Source organism: Nerophis ophidion, linkage group LG28 (assembly GCF_033978795.1).
Source record: "Nerophis ophidion isolate RoL-2023_Sa linkage group LG28, RoL_Noph_v1.0, whole genome shotgun sequence".
NCBI lineage: Eukaryota > Metazoa > Chordata > Actinopteri > Syngnathiformes > Syngnathidae > Nerophis > Nerophis ophidion.
Genome location: NC_084638.1, coordinates 21,121,006 through 21,141,731, shown reverse-complemented (window position 1 = coordinate 21,141,731; position 20,726 = coordinate 21,121,006). Strand labels below are relative to the sequence as shown.

General features: G+C 40.5%; 1 protein-coding gene across 3 annotated transcripts in view; it reads right to left on the bottom strand.

Moving 5' to 3' along the window:
- Positions 1-20,726, bottom strand: part of pdlim4 (PDZ and LIM domain 4) — a 182,917-nt gene that overhangs the window by 14,227 nt on the left and 147,964 nt on the right. For all 3 annotated transcript variants that reach the window (XM_061890583.1, XM_061890582.1, XM_061890581.1), the window contains exons 4-6: positions 16,005-16,297; positions 14,007-14,164; positions 717-855 (exon numbers count right to left, since the gene is read on the bottom strand). In XM_061890583.1, the coding sequence (XP_061746567.1) occupies positions 717-855; positions 14,007-14,164; positions 16,005-16,297 (590 nt within the window). The remainder of the gene's footprint in view (positions 1-716; positions 856-14,006; positions 14,165-16,004; positions 16,298-20,726) is intronic.

Sequence of the window (20,726 nt, the reverse complement as noted above, 5' to 3'; positions counted from 1 at the left end):
CTTGTTTTGTTTTTGTCTTGTTTTATGCGTTGCTGTCTTGTCTTGTTTTGTTGTCTTGTTGTGTTATATCGTTAAGTTAAAGTACCAATAATTGTCACACACACTCGGTGTGGTGAAATTATTCTCTGTGACGTGTTGTGTCTTGTGTTGGTGTGCTGTTTTAGCTTGTCATCTTGTGTTGTCTTGTCTTGTTTTGTGTTTTCCTGTGTTGTGTTGTGTTGTATTGTCTTGTAATGTGTTGTCTTGGTTCGTGTTAGTGTGTTGTTTTGATATGTGTTGTTTAGTGTTGTTTTCCGTTGTGTCAAGCAGGTGCATTTTGAAAAGATGAGCCTTACTTTTGAACACTTTCTATCAGGCATGCTTGCTTTGTTGGCATGAAAAATGAGGCTCGTTAGCTCAACCAAACGTGACGTCATGTGCAACAAAGGCATTGAAACGTGGTCATGTTTGATTTTACGCAGACAGAATCCGGATTCGTTACCCATCCCTCACCATACTTGCTCGTAACGTGTTTTATAGATTAGCGTTTATACTTTTCTTAATATTTTGGACCAGGAACATCAAATTATTTATTGCTACCTTCCTTTTGAGCACTCCCTGGTTTAAGTTGAATTTTGTAATATAGACAGAAAGGGCCACAATTGGGCCCTGGAGCACATTTTTTCGGATTGTGTCCATTTCAAGATGTTGCCTGTGTGTGCATGTACGATACTTACACGATGCCGTTACAGCAGCGTGTGCACTGGGGCAGCATCTGTAGACCAGACATGGAGCCAGGAATCGGACTCCCCAGCTTCTGGATGGGGGATCTGACCGGAGACTTGAGGTTTCTCATCCTGTCGGTTGGCGACACGCCTAAAAGAAGGAAAGCGGGAAGTACCCATCGTGAGCATGTAGGGAACTTAATTTGCAATTACATTTGGGTTATTACTGACAAAATAGTGTAATTAGTTTTGTACTCATACCAATATTTTGATATTGTAAAACAAAATGCCAGATAATGTCTGCTAATCGGTGCCATTTAGTAGTCCTTATACACACACCATAGTAATACTGATATGTTTAATGCGGCGACAATCCATCAAAGGGTGCGGCTTCAAAGCTTACCGAAGTCATAATAAAACATTTCGACAGATTTTTGAGCACTGTGTGTAATGTTCAATATTTTCAATGGAACATTTAAAGTTTTGGTGTTGTTTGCTGGTGCATCTCTTATGTGTGACTGCCATCTACTGATCACACTTATTTCACCATGGACAAAATAAAACAGCTTTGAGGTCGGTAAGCACAACCTGGATTATGCCGTACATTAACATTAGACGCACCGGGTTATAAGACGCACTGTCGATTTTTGAGAAAATGAAAGGTTTTTAAGTGCGCTTTATAGTCCAAAAATACGGTAAGTTTTTATCCAAATTTTTACACAAATAATATTCTCTACTTTTGTGCCCTGTGACAGCCGTACTTCTGAGTCCAGGTCCCCAAGACCCACCTTACGTTGCTTCTGGTTGGTTAAGATTGCGCGGTGCCTTCCGTGGCTGGTTAGATCAAGGCACAAAGGATCGATGGAGAGGTCTGGAATTGGTTATCCCAGTCAGTCAATCAGAGTTACTTAAACTACTAAGTATTAGGCCAATCATCCAAATGATCAGAATCAGGTGTCCTAATTACTTGGCCCGACCACAGGTGTATAAAATCAAGCACTTAGGCATGGAGACTGTTTCTACAAACATTTCTGAAAGAATGGAGCTCAGTCATTTTCCAATGTGGGACTGTCATAGGATAACACCTAGGCAACAAATCCAGTCCTGAAATTTCTTCGCTCCTAAAGATTCCAAAGTCATTTGTCTGCTTTATTATAGGAAAATGTAAAAATTTGGGAACAACGGCAACTCAGCCACAAAGTGGTAGGCTACATAAACTGACAGTGAGGGGTCAACGGATGCTGAAACACATAGTGCAAAGAGGTCGCCGATTTTCTGCACAGTCAATTGCTACAGAGCTCCAAACTTCATGTGACCTTCCAATTAGCCCACGAACAGTACGCAGACCTACATCACCAAGTCCAATGCTAAAGCACGTCGCCACTGGACTTTAGAGCAGTGGAGACCTGTTCTCTGGAGTGACGAATCACACTTTCCCATCTAGCAATCTGATGGACGAATCTGGGTTTGGAGGTTGCCAGGAGAATGGTACATTTCGGACTGCATTGTGCCGAGTGTGAAATTTTGTGGAGAAGGAATTATGATGTGGGGTTGTTTTTCAGGAGTTGGACTTGGCCCCTTAGTTCCAGTGAAAGGAACTTTGAATGTCCAAAACATTTTGGACAATTCCATGCTCCCAACCTTGTGGGAACCGTTTGGAGCAGGCCCCTTCCTCTTCCAGCATGTCTATGCACTAGTGCACAAAGCAAGACCCATTAAGACATGGATGACAGAGTCTGGTGTGGCTGAACTTGACCGGCCTGCACAGAGTCCTGACCTGAACCCAAAAGAACACCTCTGGGATGAATTAGAACAGAGACTGAGAGCCTTCTTGACCAAAGTCAGTGTGTGACCTCACCAATGTGCTTTTGGAAAAATGGTCGAAAATTCCTATAAACACACTCTGCTACCTTTAGGACAGCCTTCACAGAAGAGTTGAAGCTGTAATAGCTGCAAAAGTTGGGCCGACATCCTAATATCTCATCTAATGAAGACAATGGAGGGGCTCTTTCTCAGCCTCCTCAGACCACAGGTGCAACATGCCCAGGACAGCCTGCAGTTTACGTACCAGGAAGGCGTTGGTGTGGAGGATGCTATCCTTTACCTGCTGCACCGAGCCCACTCACACCTGGATAAAGGAAATGGCACTGTGAGGATCCTGTTCCTGGACTTCTCGAGTGCCTTTCATACCATCCAGCCCCGCCTCCTCCAGGACAAGCTGGACAGAATGCGAGTGGACCCCTGCCTGGTTGCCTGGATTTCGAACTACCTCACCGACAGGCCACAGTACGTCAGACTGAAGGACATCACGTCTGACACTGTGATCAGCAGCACCGGAGCACCGCAAGGAATGGTATAGGGCCCTCTTCTCTTCACCCTGTACACCGCTGACTTCTGCTACAACTCAGAGCTGTGTCACATCCAGAAGTACGCGGATGACACAGCCATCGTCGGGTGCATCAGGGACGGCAGAGAGGAGGAGTTTCGGAACCTGTTGAGGGACTTTGCTGTCTGGTGTCACACGAACCTCTTGCAGCTCAATTCGTCAAAGACCAAGGAGCTGGTCATTGACTTTGGGAGGTCGGGTCCACGGTCACAACCTATTGTGATCGAGGGAGTCGAAGTACAGACCGTGGACTCATTCGAGGGAGTTGAAGTACAGACCGTGGACTCATTCAAGTACCTCGGGGTTTGGGTGGACAATAAGCTGGACTGGACTGTTAACACGGACCACCAGTACAAGAAAGGACAGAGCAGGCTGTACTTCCTCAGGAGACTGCGCTCCTTCAATATTTGTAGAAAACTCCTGTGGATGTACTACCAGTCTGTGGTTGACAGTGTTCTGTTCTACATGGTAGTGTGCTGGGGGGGGGGAGTACATCTATGAAGGACAGCTACAGACTGGAGAAACTGATCAGGTGGGCCGGTTCTACAATGGGAATGAAACTGGACTCACTGGTGACGGTGGCAGAGAAGAGGACTGAGGACAAACTAGTGAGCATCCTGGATGATGCCAGTCACCCTCTGCATAGCGTTATCAGTAGTCAGAGGAGCCTTTCCAGTGCTAGACTGCTTCATCCCAAGTGCAGGACTAATAGACTCAAAAACTCCTTTGTCCCACACGCCATTAGACTGTACAACTCCTCTCTGGGGAGGGGGACGGGGGTACTAGGATGACAGGGGATGCAAAACAATAACAGTGCAATACGTTTTCATAACATGGTCACTACTGCCTAGTTTCTCTTATTATATTCTTATTTTACTGTTATATTTTTGCTTTTTATTTTTATTCTTATTTTAGTATTGATCTATTTTGTTTCTATTTAAAACCTCATTAGATAGATTAGATTAGATAGTACTGTATTTATTCCTTCAGGAAAATTACAATTTTCAGTACAATCCCATTCAAGATCAGACAAACGTTACAGGGAGACAGAACAGGATCGCTGACGGGTCTGCCGGCTTCCAGCGCCCCTTACAAAAAAGGTGAGATACAGGTAAACCAGTTGGGGGAATGGGAGAAAAAAATAGAAGATTAAAATAAAATATAATATAATAAAAAAAAAATAGGTCTTAGCATGGGACCCTGGAGAGGGGGTCCAGACTGAGGCCATTATTTACTTTTGACATTTTTAAATTGATTTAAACTCTGTACAATGCTGCTGGAATTTTTATTTTCCTGAAGGAACTCTCCTGAAGGAATCAATAAAGTACTATCTATCTATCTATCTATTGAACATTATGGGTTAGGAATGGGATGGCACTTCAAGTTCATATGTGAGTCTAGGCAGGTGGCCAAAATAAGCACAGTAATACCGTAATAATACAACTCCAAAACCAAACCCAGCCCAGCAACATTCAGAATAGCAATCAACAGAGTAATTGAGAGGACACACAAACATGACACAAAACAATCCAAAAGTAGTCCGAAAAAAAATAAACATCAACAACAGCATCAATATTAATCAGAACTCCAACACAGCAGTGATTAGAAAAATCCCTCACTTACAAAGTTTATTGACATTGGAAAAAAGCAATACCAAAAATGTGAATGGGGAAATATTAGCGTGAGAAATGTCAAGTGTGGCGTGAGAGTGGGTTAAAGGGGAACATTATCACCAGACCTATGTAAGCGTCAATATATACCTTGATGTTGCAGAAAAAAGACCATATATTTTACTAAACGATTTCCGAACGCTAAGTGAGTGAATTTTGGCGAATTAAACGCCTTTCTGTTTATCGCTCTGGAGGTGATGAAGTCAGAACGTGACGTCACCTAGGTAAAAAAAAGCAGCCATTTTCATTTTCTCAAACACATTACAAACACCGCGTCTCAGCTCTGTTATTTTCCGTTTTTTCGACTATTTTCCGTACCTTGGACACATCATGCCTCGTCGGTGTGTTATCGGAGGGTGTAACAACACTAACAGGGAGGGATTCAAGTTGCACCACTGGCCCAAAGATGCTAAAGTGGCAAGAAATTGGACGAAATGTGTTCAAAACACGAGGGTGTGGGGAAAGCCGACGAAATGGTCAGTCGTTTGTTCCGCACACTTTACAGACGAAAGCTATGCTACTGCAGAGATGGCAAGATTGTGTGGCTATCCTGGGACACTCAAAGCAGATGCATTTTCAACGATAAAGTCAAAGAAATCTGCCGCCAGACCCCCATTGAATGTGCCGTAGTGTCTGCACATTTTACCGGCGGTGCTAAGACAGACATGGCACAGAGATGTATGGATAACCTGCAGATGCATTTGCAACGATAAAGTCAACGAAATCACAAAAGTGAGTTTTGTTGATGTTATTGACTTATGTGCTAATCAGACATATTTGGTCGCGGCAGGACTGCCAGCTAATCGATGCCAACATGCTATTTAGGCTAGCTGTATGTACATTTGAAACTATATCTACATCCAGCGTTTCCCTCCACCCGCATTTAATACCAAACAAACACTTACCAATCGGTGGATTTAAGTTGATCCAGTGTCACAACATGCGAAACTTCCGATCGTTGGTCTGCACATTTTACCGGCGATGCTAAGGCAAACATGGCCGAATAGCGTCAATAGCTATTCGCCCAATAGCTTCAGTTTCTTCGTCAATTTCGTTTTCGCGATCTGCCTCCATACTCCAACCATCCGTTTCAATACATGCGTAATCTGTTGAATTGCTTAAGCCGCTGAAATCCGAGTCTGAATCCGAGCTAATGTCGCTATATCTTGCTGTGCTATCCGCCATTTGTTTGTATTGGCATCACTTGATGACGTCACAGGAAAATGGACGATGGCTTCACAGATAGCGAAAATTAGGCACTTTAAAGCTTCAAAAAATAAAATAAGCCACTGGGAACTGATTTTTATTGGTTTTAACCCTTCTGAAATTGTGATAATGTTCCCCTTTAAATTGTGTGACTGTCACGCTCAAAGCCCGTGGGCCGCATTTTGGAAACGCCTGTTTTAAAAGTTTAGCTCAGGAACTCTCTTCCACTCCTATCCTCCAATTACCTTTCCACTTTCCTTTGTCAGATGCCTTCTCACGCGAACTTAATCTCTCTATCCAAACCACACGGGCACGCCATGTGAAATGGACCATCAATCATCAGTCTTAGTCCACACGCAGCGCAGCGCCATCACGCTAGGACGTCAACAACATGCGCCAGCAGCCACGTTGGTCTCCTTGGCAACGCCACGTGTACTCATGTCTGTCTGCTCTGTGGGAGCGTCTATATCACAGGAAATATTCACGCTATCAAGACGCAGGCTTTCCGCATGCACTTATGGAGACTTCTGGAAGTAAATAAGACACTGATGGAAAACTCCTTTCATGCTTCTGGGAAACGCACGGGGTTTATTTCAAACACGAGCCATGTTTCCACCAGGCCTCACTTGGATGGCGTTAGCTGCATCAGCTCCATAAACAGAGCGGCGTAACGACACGGTGTAGGACGCCAATGAATCCAAAAAAGAAAACAACAAAGGAGGACGGCTTTTTTCTTTCTTATGACATCAGACTCTGTTCGCAAATCAATACGCCGCACCGTTTCTGGCTCCGCCCCTTTCTGGCAGTCAACCTGCCCAGGTGGGCTACCCAGAATTGGACTCAGTTATAGCAAACCATTTGAAGTCAAACAATTTTAAGGTTGTCACCACGTGAGACCTCCATCCATCCATTTCTACCGATTGTCCCTTTTGGGGTGTTGAGCTTTTTTTGTAAAGCCACAAAAAAATGAAACTTGGGGTGCACAAAAAAACGATTTACATCCGAATATTCAGACCGTCTTTAGTTTGAAAAATTGATTACCCAAAAAATGTTAAATAATTTTTTTAAATGGATTTATAAGCCCGAAAACCAACATTGAATGCCGCTGACCTTCGATCCCTCAGGCGGTACTTCATCAAAAACCGTCATCAGTGTGTAAAGGATATCACCACATGGGCTCAGGAACAATTCAGAAAACCACTGTCAGTAACAACAGTTCGTCGCTACATCTGTATGCAAAGCCCAAGCCATTTATCAACAACACCCAGAAACGCCGCCGGCTTTGCTGAACCCGAGCTCATCTAAGATGGACTGATGCAAAGTGGAAAAGTGGTTTGTGGTCTGACGAGTTCACATTTCAAATTATTTTTGGAACGTATGGACGTTTCGTCCTTCGGACCAAAGAGGAAAAGAACCATCCGGACTGTTGTAGGTACAAAGTTCAAAAGCCAGCCTCTTTGATGAAATGGGGGTGTATTAGTGCCCAAGGCATGGGTAACTTACACATCTGTGAAGGCACCATTAATGCTGAAAGGTACATACAGGTTTTGGAGCAATATATGTTGCCATCCAAGCAACATATTTTCATGGACGCCCCTGGATATTTCAGCAAGACAATGCCAAGCCACATTCTGCACGTGTCACAACAGCGAGGCTTTGTCATAAAAGAGTGTGGGTACTAGACCTGTCTCCCTTTGAAAGTGTGGCGCATTAGGAAGCCTAAAATACGACAATTCAATATAAGTTGAAAAGGATTTGCAAACCTGTAACCTGTTTTGAAATAGTTTCATTATATTATTATACCAATTAATATATTACGAGAATCAGTTTAAATCGAGAATACAACATGCAGGACTAAACTCTAAAATAACCTTCATATTAAATCGAAGGAGGCAATATCACAGAGCAAACATCACACAACATGTAATACACTTACACACTACTACTACTATAAAGGACAACAAATCAATGATTGAAGTGACAAGCTTGCAATCCTACAATATTAGGTTTGGAGACAAGGAGACTACAGCCATGGAAGCACATTCAGTCTCTTATACTATCTAGCGCTAACACAATCCAGTTGAAAGATTAAAAAAAGCTGCTGTCACTTCCGGCAAACTGCAAGTCTGGGCTAACAAACACAGCTACGCTAATTCTACTCTAATTAGGCACTGACATCACATGTCACTTAGCGACAGGCATTACCTTTTAATGGTACTTATACACACACACCGCTCTCATGAAACATCTCATGATTGATTGAATCATTCATGAATTGCATATGCCAGATATTTGAAGTTTTTGTTTAAAGTAATGTAATAATGACATCCCCTAGTAACTATATGCATTCATTAAAGAGTAATTATGTTAATAATTTAATTAAATTTTTGCTTTAGTAAAAATAAACTTAAATAGTTACTAATTTTAGTTTATTTTTACTGAGCTTTTGTTGAGTGTTTGGGAAATTACTTTTTAAAAGTAATTAATTTGCCAAACACTGTTTATTTGTCAGAGCCGGTGAGAACGATGAAACAAACATAATGAACTGGACCAAAGTGCAGCTGGGAATAGTGGCATAGTTATTGTATTATCATTTCCAACTTTTTATACCGCTACAAAAGTGTGCACAAAAATGTTCTACTTGGAGGAAACGAGGCCAAAAAGGTGGTTTTCACGAGTCTTCGCTCCGTCCAATCCCAGCAGACACTGTGGAATTCCCGTAAACAGTCGCTGGTGTTGGTTTTCGGTCCTAAAAGGCCCTCAAAGGCAACACGTGTCCCTACAGGGGCTCAGGTCTTCAAGAGAGGACCCGTCCCGTGTGCGGATTTCAAACAAAACACAACTCTACCTGACTCCGGTCGCTAATTGGACTCATTTAAGAAGCAGAAAGAGCAGACATACTCTCTCACACTGCTCGGACAGCTCTCGAAACATCAACAAGAGGGACTAGTAGCTTTTAAAAGGAAACAAAGTAAACATAGGGGGACTCCGTCTTTCAGCGGGGTCTCAACTTGTCAGTCAAGATGGACGATAACAACACTGTTTATGTCTGCACGAGTCAGTGCATTAATAATAATAATACCATGGACATGAATATACAAACCCCGTTTCCATATGAGTTGGGAAATTGTGTTAGATGTAAATATAAACGGAAAACAATGATTTGCAAATCCTTATCAACCCATATTAAATTGAATGCACTACAAAGACAAGATATTTAATGTTCCAACTCATAAACGTTATTTCTTTTTTGCAAATAATAATTAACTTACATTTTCATGGGTGCAACACGTGCCAAAGTAGTTGGGAAAGGGCATGTTCACCACTGTGTTACATCACCTTTTCTTTTAACAACACTCAATAAATGTTTGGGAACTGAGGAAACTAATTGTTGAAGCTTTGAGAGTGGAATTCTTTCCCATTCTTGTTTTATGTAGAGCTTCAGTCGTTCAACAGTCCGGGGTCCCCACTGTCATATTTTACGCTTCATAATGCGCCACACATTTTTGATGGGAGGCAGGTCTGGACTGAAGGCGGGCCAGGAAAATACCCGCACTCTTTTACTACGAAGCCAAACTGCTGTAACACGTGGCTTTGCATTGTCTTGCTGAAATAAGCAGGGGCGTCCATGATAACGTTGCTTGGATGACAACATATGTTGCTCCAAAACCTGTATGGACCATTCAGCATTAATGGTGCCTTCACAGATGTGTAAGTTACCCATGCCTTGGGCACTAATACACCCCCATACCATCAATGATGCTGGCTTTTCAACTTTGCGCCTATAACAATCCGGATGGTTATTTTCCTCTTTGTTCCGGAGGACACCACGTCCAAAGTTTCCAAATATAATTTGAAATGTGGACTCGTCAGACCACAGAACACCTTTCCACTTTGCATCAATACATCTTAGATGAGCTCGGGCCCAGCGAAGCCAGCGGCGTTCCTTATTGTTGTTGATAAATGGGTTTGGCTTTGCATAGTAGAGATTTAACTTGCACTTACAGATGTAGCGACCAACTGTAGTTACTGACAGTGGTTTTATGAAGTGTGCCTGAGCTCATGTTGTGATATCCTTTACACACTGATGTCTCTTTTTGATGCAGTACCGCCTGAGGGATCAACGGTCCGTAATATCGCTTACGTGCAGTGATTTCTCCAGATTCTCTGAACCTTTTGATGATTTTACGGACCGTAGATGGTAAAATGCCTAAATTTCCATGCAATAGCTCGTTGAGAAATGTTGTTCTAAAACTGTTTGACGATTTGCTTACAAATTGGTGACCCTCGCCCCATCCGTGTTTGTGAATTACTTAGCATTTCATGGAAGCTGCTTTTATACCCAATCATGGCACCCACCTGTTCCCAATTAGCCTGCACACCTGTGGGATGTTCCAAATAAGTGTTTGATGAGCATTCCTCAACTTTATCAGTATTTATGGCCACCTTTCCCAACGTCTTTGTCACGTGTTGCTGGCATCAAATTCTAAAGTTAATGATTATTTGCAAAAAAAAATGTTTATCAGTTTGAACAACAAATATGTTGTCTTTGTAGCATATTCAATTGAATATGGGTTGAAAATGATTCGCAAATCATTGTATTCCGTTTATATTTACATCTTTTTATGGAAACAGGGTTTGTACTTCAGAGAGGTAAGTGTACAGCTTGTATGAATGTACTGTCAACATTAGGAACGGGTACGAAGCCGGTACTTTTTTGGCACTGACCGAATGCTGCCGGTCCAACCTGGCACCGATTTACCTAAAATCAAACGGTGCCTCTTGGTAATGTTGCAATTTTCAATGCCAACTAAGAAGTGGACTCAAAAGAAAATGCTCCAACGCAAGTTAAGTAAGGCTTCATTTTTCCCAAAAATGCGCTACCTTTATGCTAATAATATACATTGGCTTTGCTATTGACATGCTACTGATTAGCATTGGCAATTTTTACGTGGCGATTTCAACACCTCCAATGTGTTAAAGGGGAACATTATCACCAAACCTATGCAAGAGTCAATATATACCTTGATGTTGCAGAAAAAAGACCATGTATTTTTTTAACTGATTTCCGAACTCTAAATGGGTGAATTTTGGCAAATTAAACGCCTTTCTGTTTATCGCTCTTTTAGCGATGACGTCAGAACGTGATGTCACCGAGGTAATACACCCACCATTTTCATTTTCACATTACAAACACCGGGTCTCAGCTCTGTTATTTTCCGTTTTTTCGACTATTTTTTGGAACTTTGGAGACATCATGCCTCGTCGGTGTGTTGTCGGAGGGTGTAACAACACTAACAGGGAGGGATTCAAGTTGCACCACTGGCAAGAAATCTGCTGCCAGACCCCCATTGAATCTGCCAGAGTGTCTGCACATTTTACCGGCGATGCTAAGACAGCCATGGCACAGAGATGTATGAATAACCTGCAGATGCATTTGCAACGATTAAGTCAACAAAATCACAAAGGTGAGTTTTGTTGATGTTATTGACTTATGTGCTAATCAGACATATTTGGTCACAGCATGACTGCCAGCTAATCGATGCAAACATGCTATTTACGCTAGCTGTATGTACATTTGAAACTAGATACCCACATTTAATACGAAACAAACACTTACAAATCGACCGATTTAAGTTGCTCCAATGTCACAAGATGCGAAAGTCCTGATCGTTTGGTCCGCACATTTTACCGGCGATGCTAATAAGGCAGCCATGCTATGGGCCACTTCATTAGGTACACCCATGCTATGGCCGAATAGCGTCAATAGCTATTCGCTCAATAGCTTCAATTTCTTCTTCAATTTCGTTTTCGCTATCTGCCTCCATACTGCGACCATCTGTTTCAATACATGCGTAATCTGTTGAATCGCTTAAGCCGCTGAAATCCGAGACTGAATCTAAGCTAATGTCGCTATATCTTGCTATGGTAACCGCCATGTTGTTTGTATTGGCAGCACTGTATGACGTCACAGGGAAATGGACAGTCGCGTCGCAAATAGGGAAAATCAAGAACTTTAAAGCTTTTTTTAGGGATATTCCGGGAGGTTTAAAATTTCGAAAAAAACTTCGAAAAATAAAACAGGCCACTGGGAACTGATTTTTATTGTTTTTAACCCTTTTGAAATTGTGATAATGTTCCCCTTTAAGGGAAACTTCCACTAAGATGCACGCTACAATTAAACAGCTGGTGTGTAAAAAGTACAACACTTACAGTATTAACACTTTGTGGGGTGCAACAAAAACCTAAAAACACCATATTTCACAGGCGTGTATTGAGGGAGTATGGCCAATCCGGCTTCAAAGTTGAAAGCAAACATGGCGCCCTTTAGTCTCTGAAATGATTGGTCAAAAGCCCCTCACGTGACTACAGGGCGCCATGTTTGCTTCCAACTTAATGTCATTTTGTTAATGATACTCAACAATATGATAATAAATGAAGTATATCAAATGCATGGATGGAACTGGAGAGCAGTTATCATAGTCAGCTCATGTTGAAAAATGCTATTTTATTATAAAAAACAATGACTATTTATGAACTCAATTAAATATATTGGTAGCGGTACCAATACCCAGGTACCGGTAATTGGTACCATGTCGGTCCAAATATTAGTTGTACAAATCTGTACTACAACACACAGCAATTATTGTGCAATAGCAAGATTATCGACTTTACAACTGCCAAGCGTGGTGTTGGCAGTGCGCACGAGTGCTGCCGGAACTGCAATGCTGTAGTTCATTGAGGAAAATATGTTTATAATCGCGGATTTACAATAAACACTTTGCATCCTCGAACGCAGATTTATCCAGAAGCAGCCGTGTTCAACGTCACTCCTATGTGGCCAGAAGGCAGACGGGACCTCAATAAAAAGAGAAAAATCACTTTACTGTAAACTGCTTTTTGGCAAGAAATGGCCATCGCTTCCTGTCTTTTGAAAAAGCCTGTCTCTTGATTGCCCTCCCTCCCACTTTTCTCTCTCTTTCTGTAAATCTGACGTCTCCCGTCTGTGTCGTCTATAAAAGGAAAAGTATGCCAGTTGGACCGGCGAGTCAAGCAGGAATGTAGCCACCCGTTACGTGACTCAATGCTCTTAAAAGAGTTTTCCAGGTGCTTTTTTAACGCATCACGAGAAGCTTTTCATGCCGTGAGAGAAATACTTCCATGACAGATTCGTCACAATTTGTAAAAAATTACATTTACAGTTTGTGTGTGTGTGTGTGTGTATATACAGTATATATGTATATATATATATGTATATATATATATATATATATATATATATATATATATATATATATATATATGTGTATATATATATATATATATATATATATATATATATATATATATATATGTGTAATATATATATATATATATATATATGAAACAGCTCTGTAGAGATGAAGTAGTCTTGTGATTTTTTCCCCCCGCACATACATATATTGTGCTCAACCATGGTATCGAGCACTATTCTCTGGATAATCTAATTAAGACATATATGTATATATATATATATATATATATATATATATATATATATATATATATATGTATATATATATTTATATATATATATTTATATATATGTATATAAGTGTGTTAAAAAAAATTTATATTTGTGATAAGGACATGCTTCCATATCATATGACACAGCTGTAACTGGGTTAGATAAAATTATGTAAGGTTATTAAGAGTAAGATTACTAATGTTGTAACGCGTATCAGAGCGCTTTGTGATGCAGACCAATTGTGGAGAGAGGCGTTCACACCGAAATAATTCGATACTTGTTTGCAGATTTTGGACCAACATCCCTGTTTTTTTAATTTATGTTCATTTTTTATCATCCTTTTTAAGTAAAAAAATATTTACTTAAATGTATTTAAAATATAAAATAAAAACAGTATAATAATCTGTGAATATTGTGAAATAGATCTGGATTAGCGAAACGGTTAGTAACGCTGTGTAAAGTGATGTCAGCAGCCAGATTTAAAGAGACAGTAACATCTTTGTACTCCTGGTGTCCATCACGGACTGACTCACCTCCGTCTTCAGCTTCCAGGATTCCCTGAAGGTACTTGAAGGATCCGGACTGTTTAGGCTCCGAGGACGGCTCCTCGTAGTCCGTCAGCATCTTGTAGACGTGCGACTGCATGTCCACGCCGTTGCGGCCCGCAGGGGACAGCTGGTGGGGCTCGGGGCTTGATGAGACAGAAAAGGCGACACACATCAGTAGTTTTGTAGCTTTGACATGTAAAGTCCCATGCACTGAAAGATACACTATTAGCATGTACATGGACAGAAAGTGTTTGTGAGACACTTTACGCACCTCAGCATATGTTTGTTTGTACGCGCAATGAGGACAAAAGTATTGGGACACATTCCAACTCCAGGAAGTTACTCTAACAGACCTGTTTTGATTTCGTTGAACTATTGTTATTATTTCATTGTGCTTGCCGTCTTTGTTCCTTTGTCATGAAAAAGGGAGGTTTTTTGTGTTGGTGCACTAATTGTAAGTGTATCTTGTAGGGGTGTAATGGTACGTGTATTTGTATCGAACCGTTTCGGTACAGGGGTTTCGGTTCGGCACGCGGGCGTACCGAACAAGTTCGGAAGCAGAAGTCTTCACAAGCTGCTCTGCTTTCGGCCTCGGTCTCTGCCTCATTGTTCCGCCCACACAACCATCTGATTGGTTACATACAAAGCCAATCAGCAGTGCGTATTCAGAGCGATTTAACAGCCATTCCGCAGTGCGTATTCAGACTTCAGAGCGATGTAGTCAATGCTTTAGCGTCGAGCAGATATTCGTCTAGCAGGGGGGGAGCGGACTCTACCCAAATTATACTAAACACTTCCCAGTCACAACTATTACAAACATCACTATGAGCCCGTTGACCTTCTAAAAACTTAAACTGCAGCTCAGCTAGCTCACAGTATAGGCTTGAGATGAAGGCTAATTAGCTTTTAGCGTAACGTTAGCTCATTTTTCTGTGTGCGCGTGTGTGCGTGCGTGCGTGTGCGTGTTTTAGGGGCAGCAAAGCCCTGTCTGTCTGTTATTTCATTGAACTCCATTGTGTTTAGGGATGAATAGTCTCTCCTATTGCTACTATTTTTCAGCTATAGTTACATGAATCATTAGTAATGTAGCAGCCTAGTTTTGAATAGCAGGGTCCCTGCTATCACATGTTGATACAAATACAACATTTACATAATAAAAGTCAACTACAGGCTTCCCAAATGCTGTAATAAATTAAGCATGATGAGTTGACATTAAACAGTTTCAATGGAAACTGTTTAATGTTAAACTTTTTATATGTAGAGGATAGGTTTTTTCATTTTATTTAATCAAAGCAACAACTTGAGGCAGTTTAATGAGGATTAACGTGGGCAGAATTATTATAAAAGGGTAAAGCCATTGTTTACAAATTTGGTAAGTAAATAACCAAAAAAATTATATTTTGTTGATTTCTTACTGTACCGAAAATTAACTGAACCGTGACCTCTAAACCGAGGTACGTACCAAACTGAAATTATTGTGTACCGTTACACCCCTAGTATCTTGTGTTTTTTATGTTGTTTTAATTTAAAAAAAAATATATAAATAATTTTTTATTTATTAAAAAATAAAAAAAAATAAAAATAAAAAAAAATTATTCTGCATATTCTGCGGCCCAGTACCAATCGAGCCGCGGCCCGGTGGTTGGGGACCACTGATATATATGACATATTTAATATTTTTTATTTTTACTAAGCTTGAGGGGAGCCCTAAAGATGAAAAAAATAAATAAATATTGCATTGATTTGGAAAATAAAAATTATCACAATGGCCGCCAAACGCTTTGATTTTTCGTCTCTCAGTGGAAAAAGTTCAAACACCCCTGCTAAAAGTATCGTCCCCCGAATTTGTCCTAAACTTCTCTCGTTAAAACCTGTCATTGAGTGACTCCTTGATCGGGAGTTGTGACCCAATACTTGATTTTTAAGATGGAACCATAAACACCTGAAAGATGCCAGGTGGGATACATTGTTGAAGCTCCTCACCTGTGAGAGGCACTCAGGCTGAGACCCCCCAGTTTTTCTGGCAGAGATCTGTCCGCGTTGGGCGAGTACAGTCCGGCCGGGTTGTTGTACGCGGCGTGGCCCCCGGTGCCATTGCCGTACGGGTAACTGTGGCCGTTGTTGTGGTGGTTGTTGTTGTTGTTGGCGGCCATCTTGGAATAGCCGTTGTTCGTATGAGGGGGCGGCGGAGGCGGAGGCGGCGGGACCTGCGGCTCGGGCGTGTACGAGGACTTACGGCTGTAGTTGGTGTAGCCGCTGGTGATTGGCCGGAATTTCTGAGAAAAAGAAAGAAATACTCCTTTTAAATCAGACAGGTTCATATTTTGAAGGTTACATAAGAAGTTTGTGAAGATGTTTCCATCCATCCGTAAAGCAAGAACGCTTTAAAAACTTTTTGTTTGCTGCTGTGACACTTTGTACTAGCTCACATTCAATGTAGACCAAACTTCTTTTAATTGAGGGCCACATCGCAAATATGAATGCCCTCAGAGGGCCCGTTGTAACAGTGTATTACAGTACATATGAATATAAACATATTGTTCCACAATTTGCATAGGCAACTTATTTTGACTCATATAATTTTTACTAACAGATTAAGGCACTGAAATTGTAAGTGAATATTTATGTATTTATTTTTGAGAACACCCCCAAAAATGCTTAGAACTTCTTGTGGCACGATCAAACAAGAACATTTATTAGTGCAAATGCATGCAGTGCATTTTACTGTCAAAATTGAAAGCATAAACACATTTAGCAAGGACGGGTAAAATAAAGTATTTCCAGCTTTGTGCAGGCTACATAGAAATGAAAGCGGGCCACTTTAAATGATGTGGCGGGCTACTTTAAATGATGTTGCGGGCCAATTAATTGATGTAGATGGCCACATTTAATGACTTGGCAGGTCACATTTAAGGACATAGTGGGTCATATTAAATGACTTGGCGGGCTATCAAAAAATTAAGGGATGGGCCACATTAAAAAATCTGGCGGGCTACAGTCAATGACTTGGCGGGCCATTTTAAATGACATGGAAGGCACATTTAAATGATGTGACGGGCGACAAATGATGCGGGGGGGGCCCAATTAAATGATGCGTCGGACAACATTAAATAACTTGGCGGGCCACATTAGAGGACGTGGCTGTCCACTTAAAATGATGTGGCAAGCCACACTTAATGACTTGGCGGGCCACAATATATTATGTGGTAGGTCACTTTAAATCTCTTGGCAGGCTATCAATAAATGACGTGGCGAGCAATAGTAAATGACTTGGTGGGCCACTCTAAATGATATGCCGGGTCACATTTAATGACGTGGCAGGCCGGATTAATTAAATGACTTGGCGGGAAAGACCTGGCTTTTTGGCCTTGTGTTTGACATCTTTGATGTAGACATTGATGCACCTTGTACAAATTCTTACTATGCTGGAGCACATTGGAGGAATGCAGCACACTAATGCAGCACAGATGCACACGCACACACACACACACACACACGCACGCACACACACACACACACACACACACACACACACACACAATTACAAGTGATTATTTGAAGGCTTAAATGTTTAATTTTATGAGATTTATAATCTTTTATTAAGTCTAAAAGGTACACAATGTAAACACTTTGATGGTAACAGTCTTTAGACACCTTACAATTTGATTGTGATTCAATTCTAAATGGATTATTGCTGCATTTTAATTATATATATATATATATATATGTATGTAAGACTCCTTTCTACTTTGGCTGTTGAGATATGTGGAATCGATATCGGCCGATCTCACTCATGCATGCATGATCATTTCGGAGTTGGCAGCATAAAACCTTGGTTGGAACATCCCTACTCTAATTACATTTTTTACACCTAAATAATGTGTGCAATTGATCCACTTTGACATAAATACTAACAAATTACATACAACAACGTACGATTAAGGATAGGACACAAACGTTAGCCACACTAGCATGGAGCTATATGCCTTCATTATATTTCAACATCATGCTTGGTTAGCAAAACTCGCATGGCTCTGTGAGCTATATGCTAACATTACATTTTAACATCATGCTAGGTTAACAACACTAGCATGGCTAAATGAGCTACATGGTAACATATTTTAACATCGTACTAAATTAACAGCATTAGCATAGATAGCTATGTGAGCTACATGCTAACATTACATTTCAACATCATGATAGGTTAGGAACACTAGCATAGCGATGTGAGCTACATGCTAACATTACATTTTAACATAACACTCAGCATCAACAGCATAACTATGTGAGCAACATGATAACATGATATTTTAACATAATACTAGGTTAGCAACATGATAACGTGACATTTTAACATAATACTAGGTTAGCAACACTAGCAAAGTTACGTGAGTTACATGCTAACATGACATTTTGACATAATACTAGGTTCATAACACGAGCACAGTTATTTGAGCTAAATGCTAACGTTACATTTTAACATTATGCTAGGTTCGCAACACGAGCACTGTAACATTTGAGCTAAATGCTAAGATGACATTTTAACATAATATTAAAATAGCAACATTAGCATAGTTATGTGAAAAACATGCTAACAAGACATTTGAACAAACTCTGTTCGCAACACGAGCATAGGGTTTTGAGCAAATGCTAACATGACATTTTCACATTATACTAGGTTGGCAATACTACCAAAGCTATATGAATTACATGCAACCATGCAAGGGCGTAGAATTGGGTAAGGACGCTAGGGACACGTCCCTACCAATATCCAGCCGCTACTGTGTAGTCACTATCAATACAAGCGCTGCCCGTAATGTTTAGTCAATGATTATGACACAGAAAGGGTTAAATGTCGGTCTCTGTTAGAAGTCCCGCCTCTAACCTAAATATCGCTCCCTGATTGGTTGCCGCTTTCATGCTAACTTACGTGTGATTGGCTGTCCCGGCTGTCACTCCTCACTGTGGAAAAAACAGTCCCACCTCTCCAGACGTGAGCTCCAAATTAACACTGCATCTCGTCTTTTCCTCCACTTTTTTTCCAGGTGAAAGTCAATGCTCAGTCCCCTCTACCATTGTTAACCCTCCCCGTAGGTGAAAGTCAACCTTAAACATGTGAATTCAACTACTTTAGTCCGTTTTTTAACATCGTAAAAACATCAGCTGTCTCTTTCTACGGACTGCAACAGTCCGTTGTCATGGATACATGACAACAAATTCCATTCATTCCAGTCATGCGTGCCTGAGGTGGAGTGATAGCCTACGCTGTGATAAGGCTTTAGAATAGTAGCCGTGCTCAATATTTAAACCACGGTTAACAGCCAATCAGATCGCCGGATTTCACCTTTCCGTTTTATTTTTTACATTACACTTTAATTTTTTTTTGTTTCATGTAACATATTTACAGTGCAAAAGCAGCAATAGAAAGAAGTAGATGAAGGGAAAAATTGTGAGTGATTTAAACACAAGTTGGGGAAAAGATTATTACAGTTCATTTATGTTTATTTACAATGTTGTATTGCATGAATGTATTTCTGATGATGTTGATGGACAGTAGGTTATGTTAATTGACAGTATGATGCACAGTTGTACTACAGCCCTCCACTAAAGAGTAAAAATGAGAACTCTTCGAAGTTGTCTCCTTTGCTTTCATTTTAGTTACTTTACCCTATAACATCTGCATGACGTGAAATTATGATTGCTAATGTAAAAAAAAAAAAAAAGTAAACTTTCAGAGTGCTGCCTTGGAGCACTTTTGTGTCCCCACCAATCTCAAAATCAAACCTACTCCCTTGCAAACATGACATTTTAACATAATACTAGGTTAGCAACACTAACTCAGCAATGTGAGCTACATGCTAACATGACATTTTAACATATTAGGTTCGCAACACTAGCATAGCTATGTGAGCTACATGCTAACATGCTCTTTTTCTTTCGAAGATGAAGGAAGATGATAGATTTTTGTCACGTTTGATATTTATAAACAAATATTACTGTGACAACATGTAGAAATTATGTTATAGCGGACCTTTTATCAAATTTATGGCCAATTATTTGGCTTCTAAATCTTGAGCGAAAGTCTTCCCACAAAAGAAGCGAGTGTTGGACAGTAGCTTCACAATGTCTTCTCTTTTTCACTTCCTGTTCTTGTTTTGTTACATTTCTTGAGTAGCAAAGACATAAATTAAGCAAAAACTACATAAAAAAAAAGAAAAGAAAATGATTATTCTTCCTACGGCGTGCACGTGCTGCAGCTGGAATTTTTTACAGTTTCTCCAGCTGGGTCATCTCAACACATGTCATCCTGTCTTCAGCACTAGTTGAACCAGACCACACACACACACACACACACACACACACACACACACACACACACACACACACACACACACACACACACACACACACACACACACACACACACACACACACCTCCGAATACTACCTACCTCTTTAGGAACAGCTTTTTGTAGATATTTAAAGATGTGTATTTACAACATTAATAATACATACATAATATGCAAATATAAAAACGCTTTTGAAAAATGAGTTTGAATTTCAAAAGAAAAACTTCAAATTTTGGCAGTTTTATAATAAAAGTCGTTGAACATCAAATATCTTGTCTTTGTAGTGCATTCAATTGAATGTGGGTTGAAAAGGATTCGCAAATCTTTGTATTCCGTTTATATTTACATCCAACAC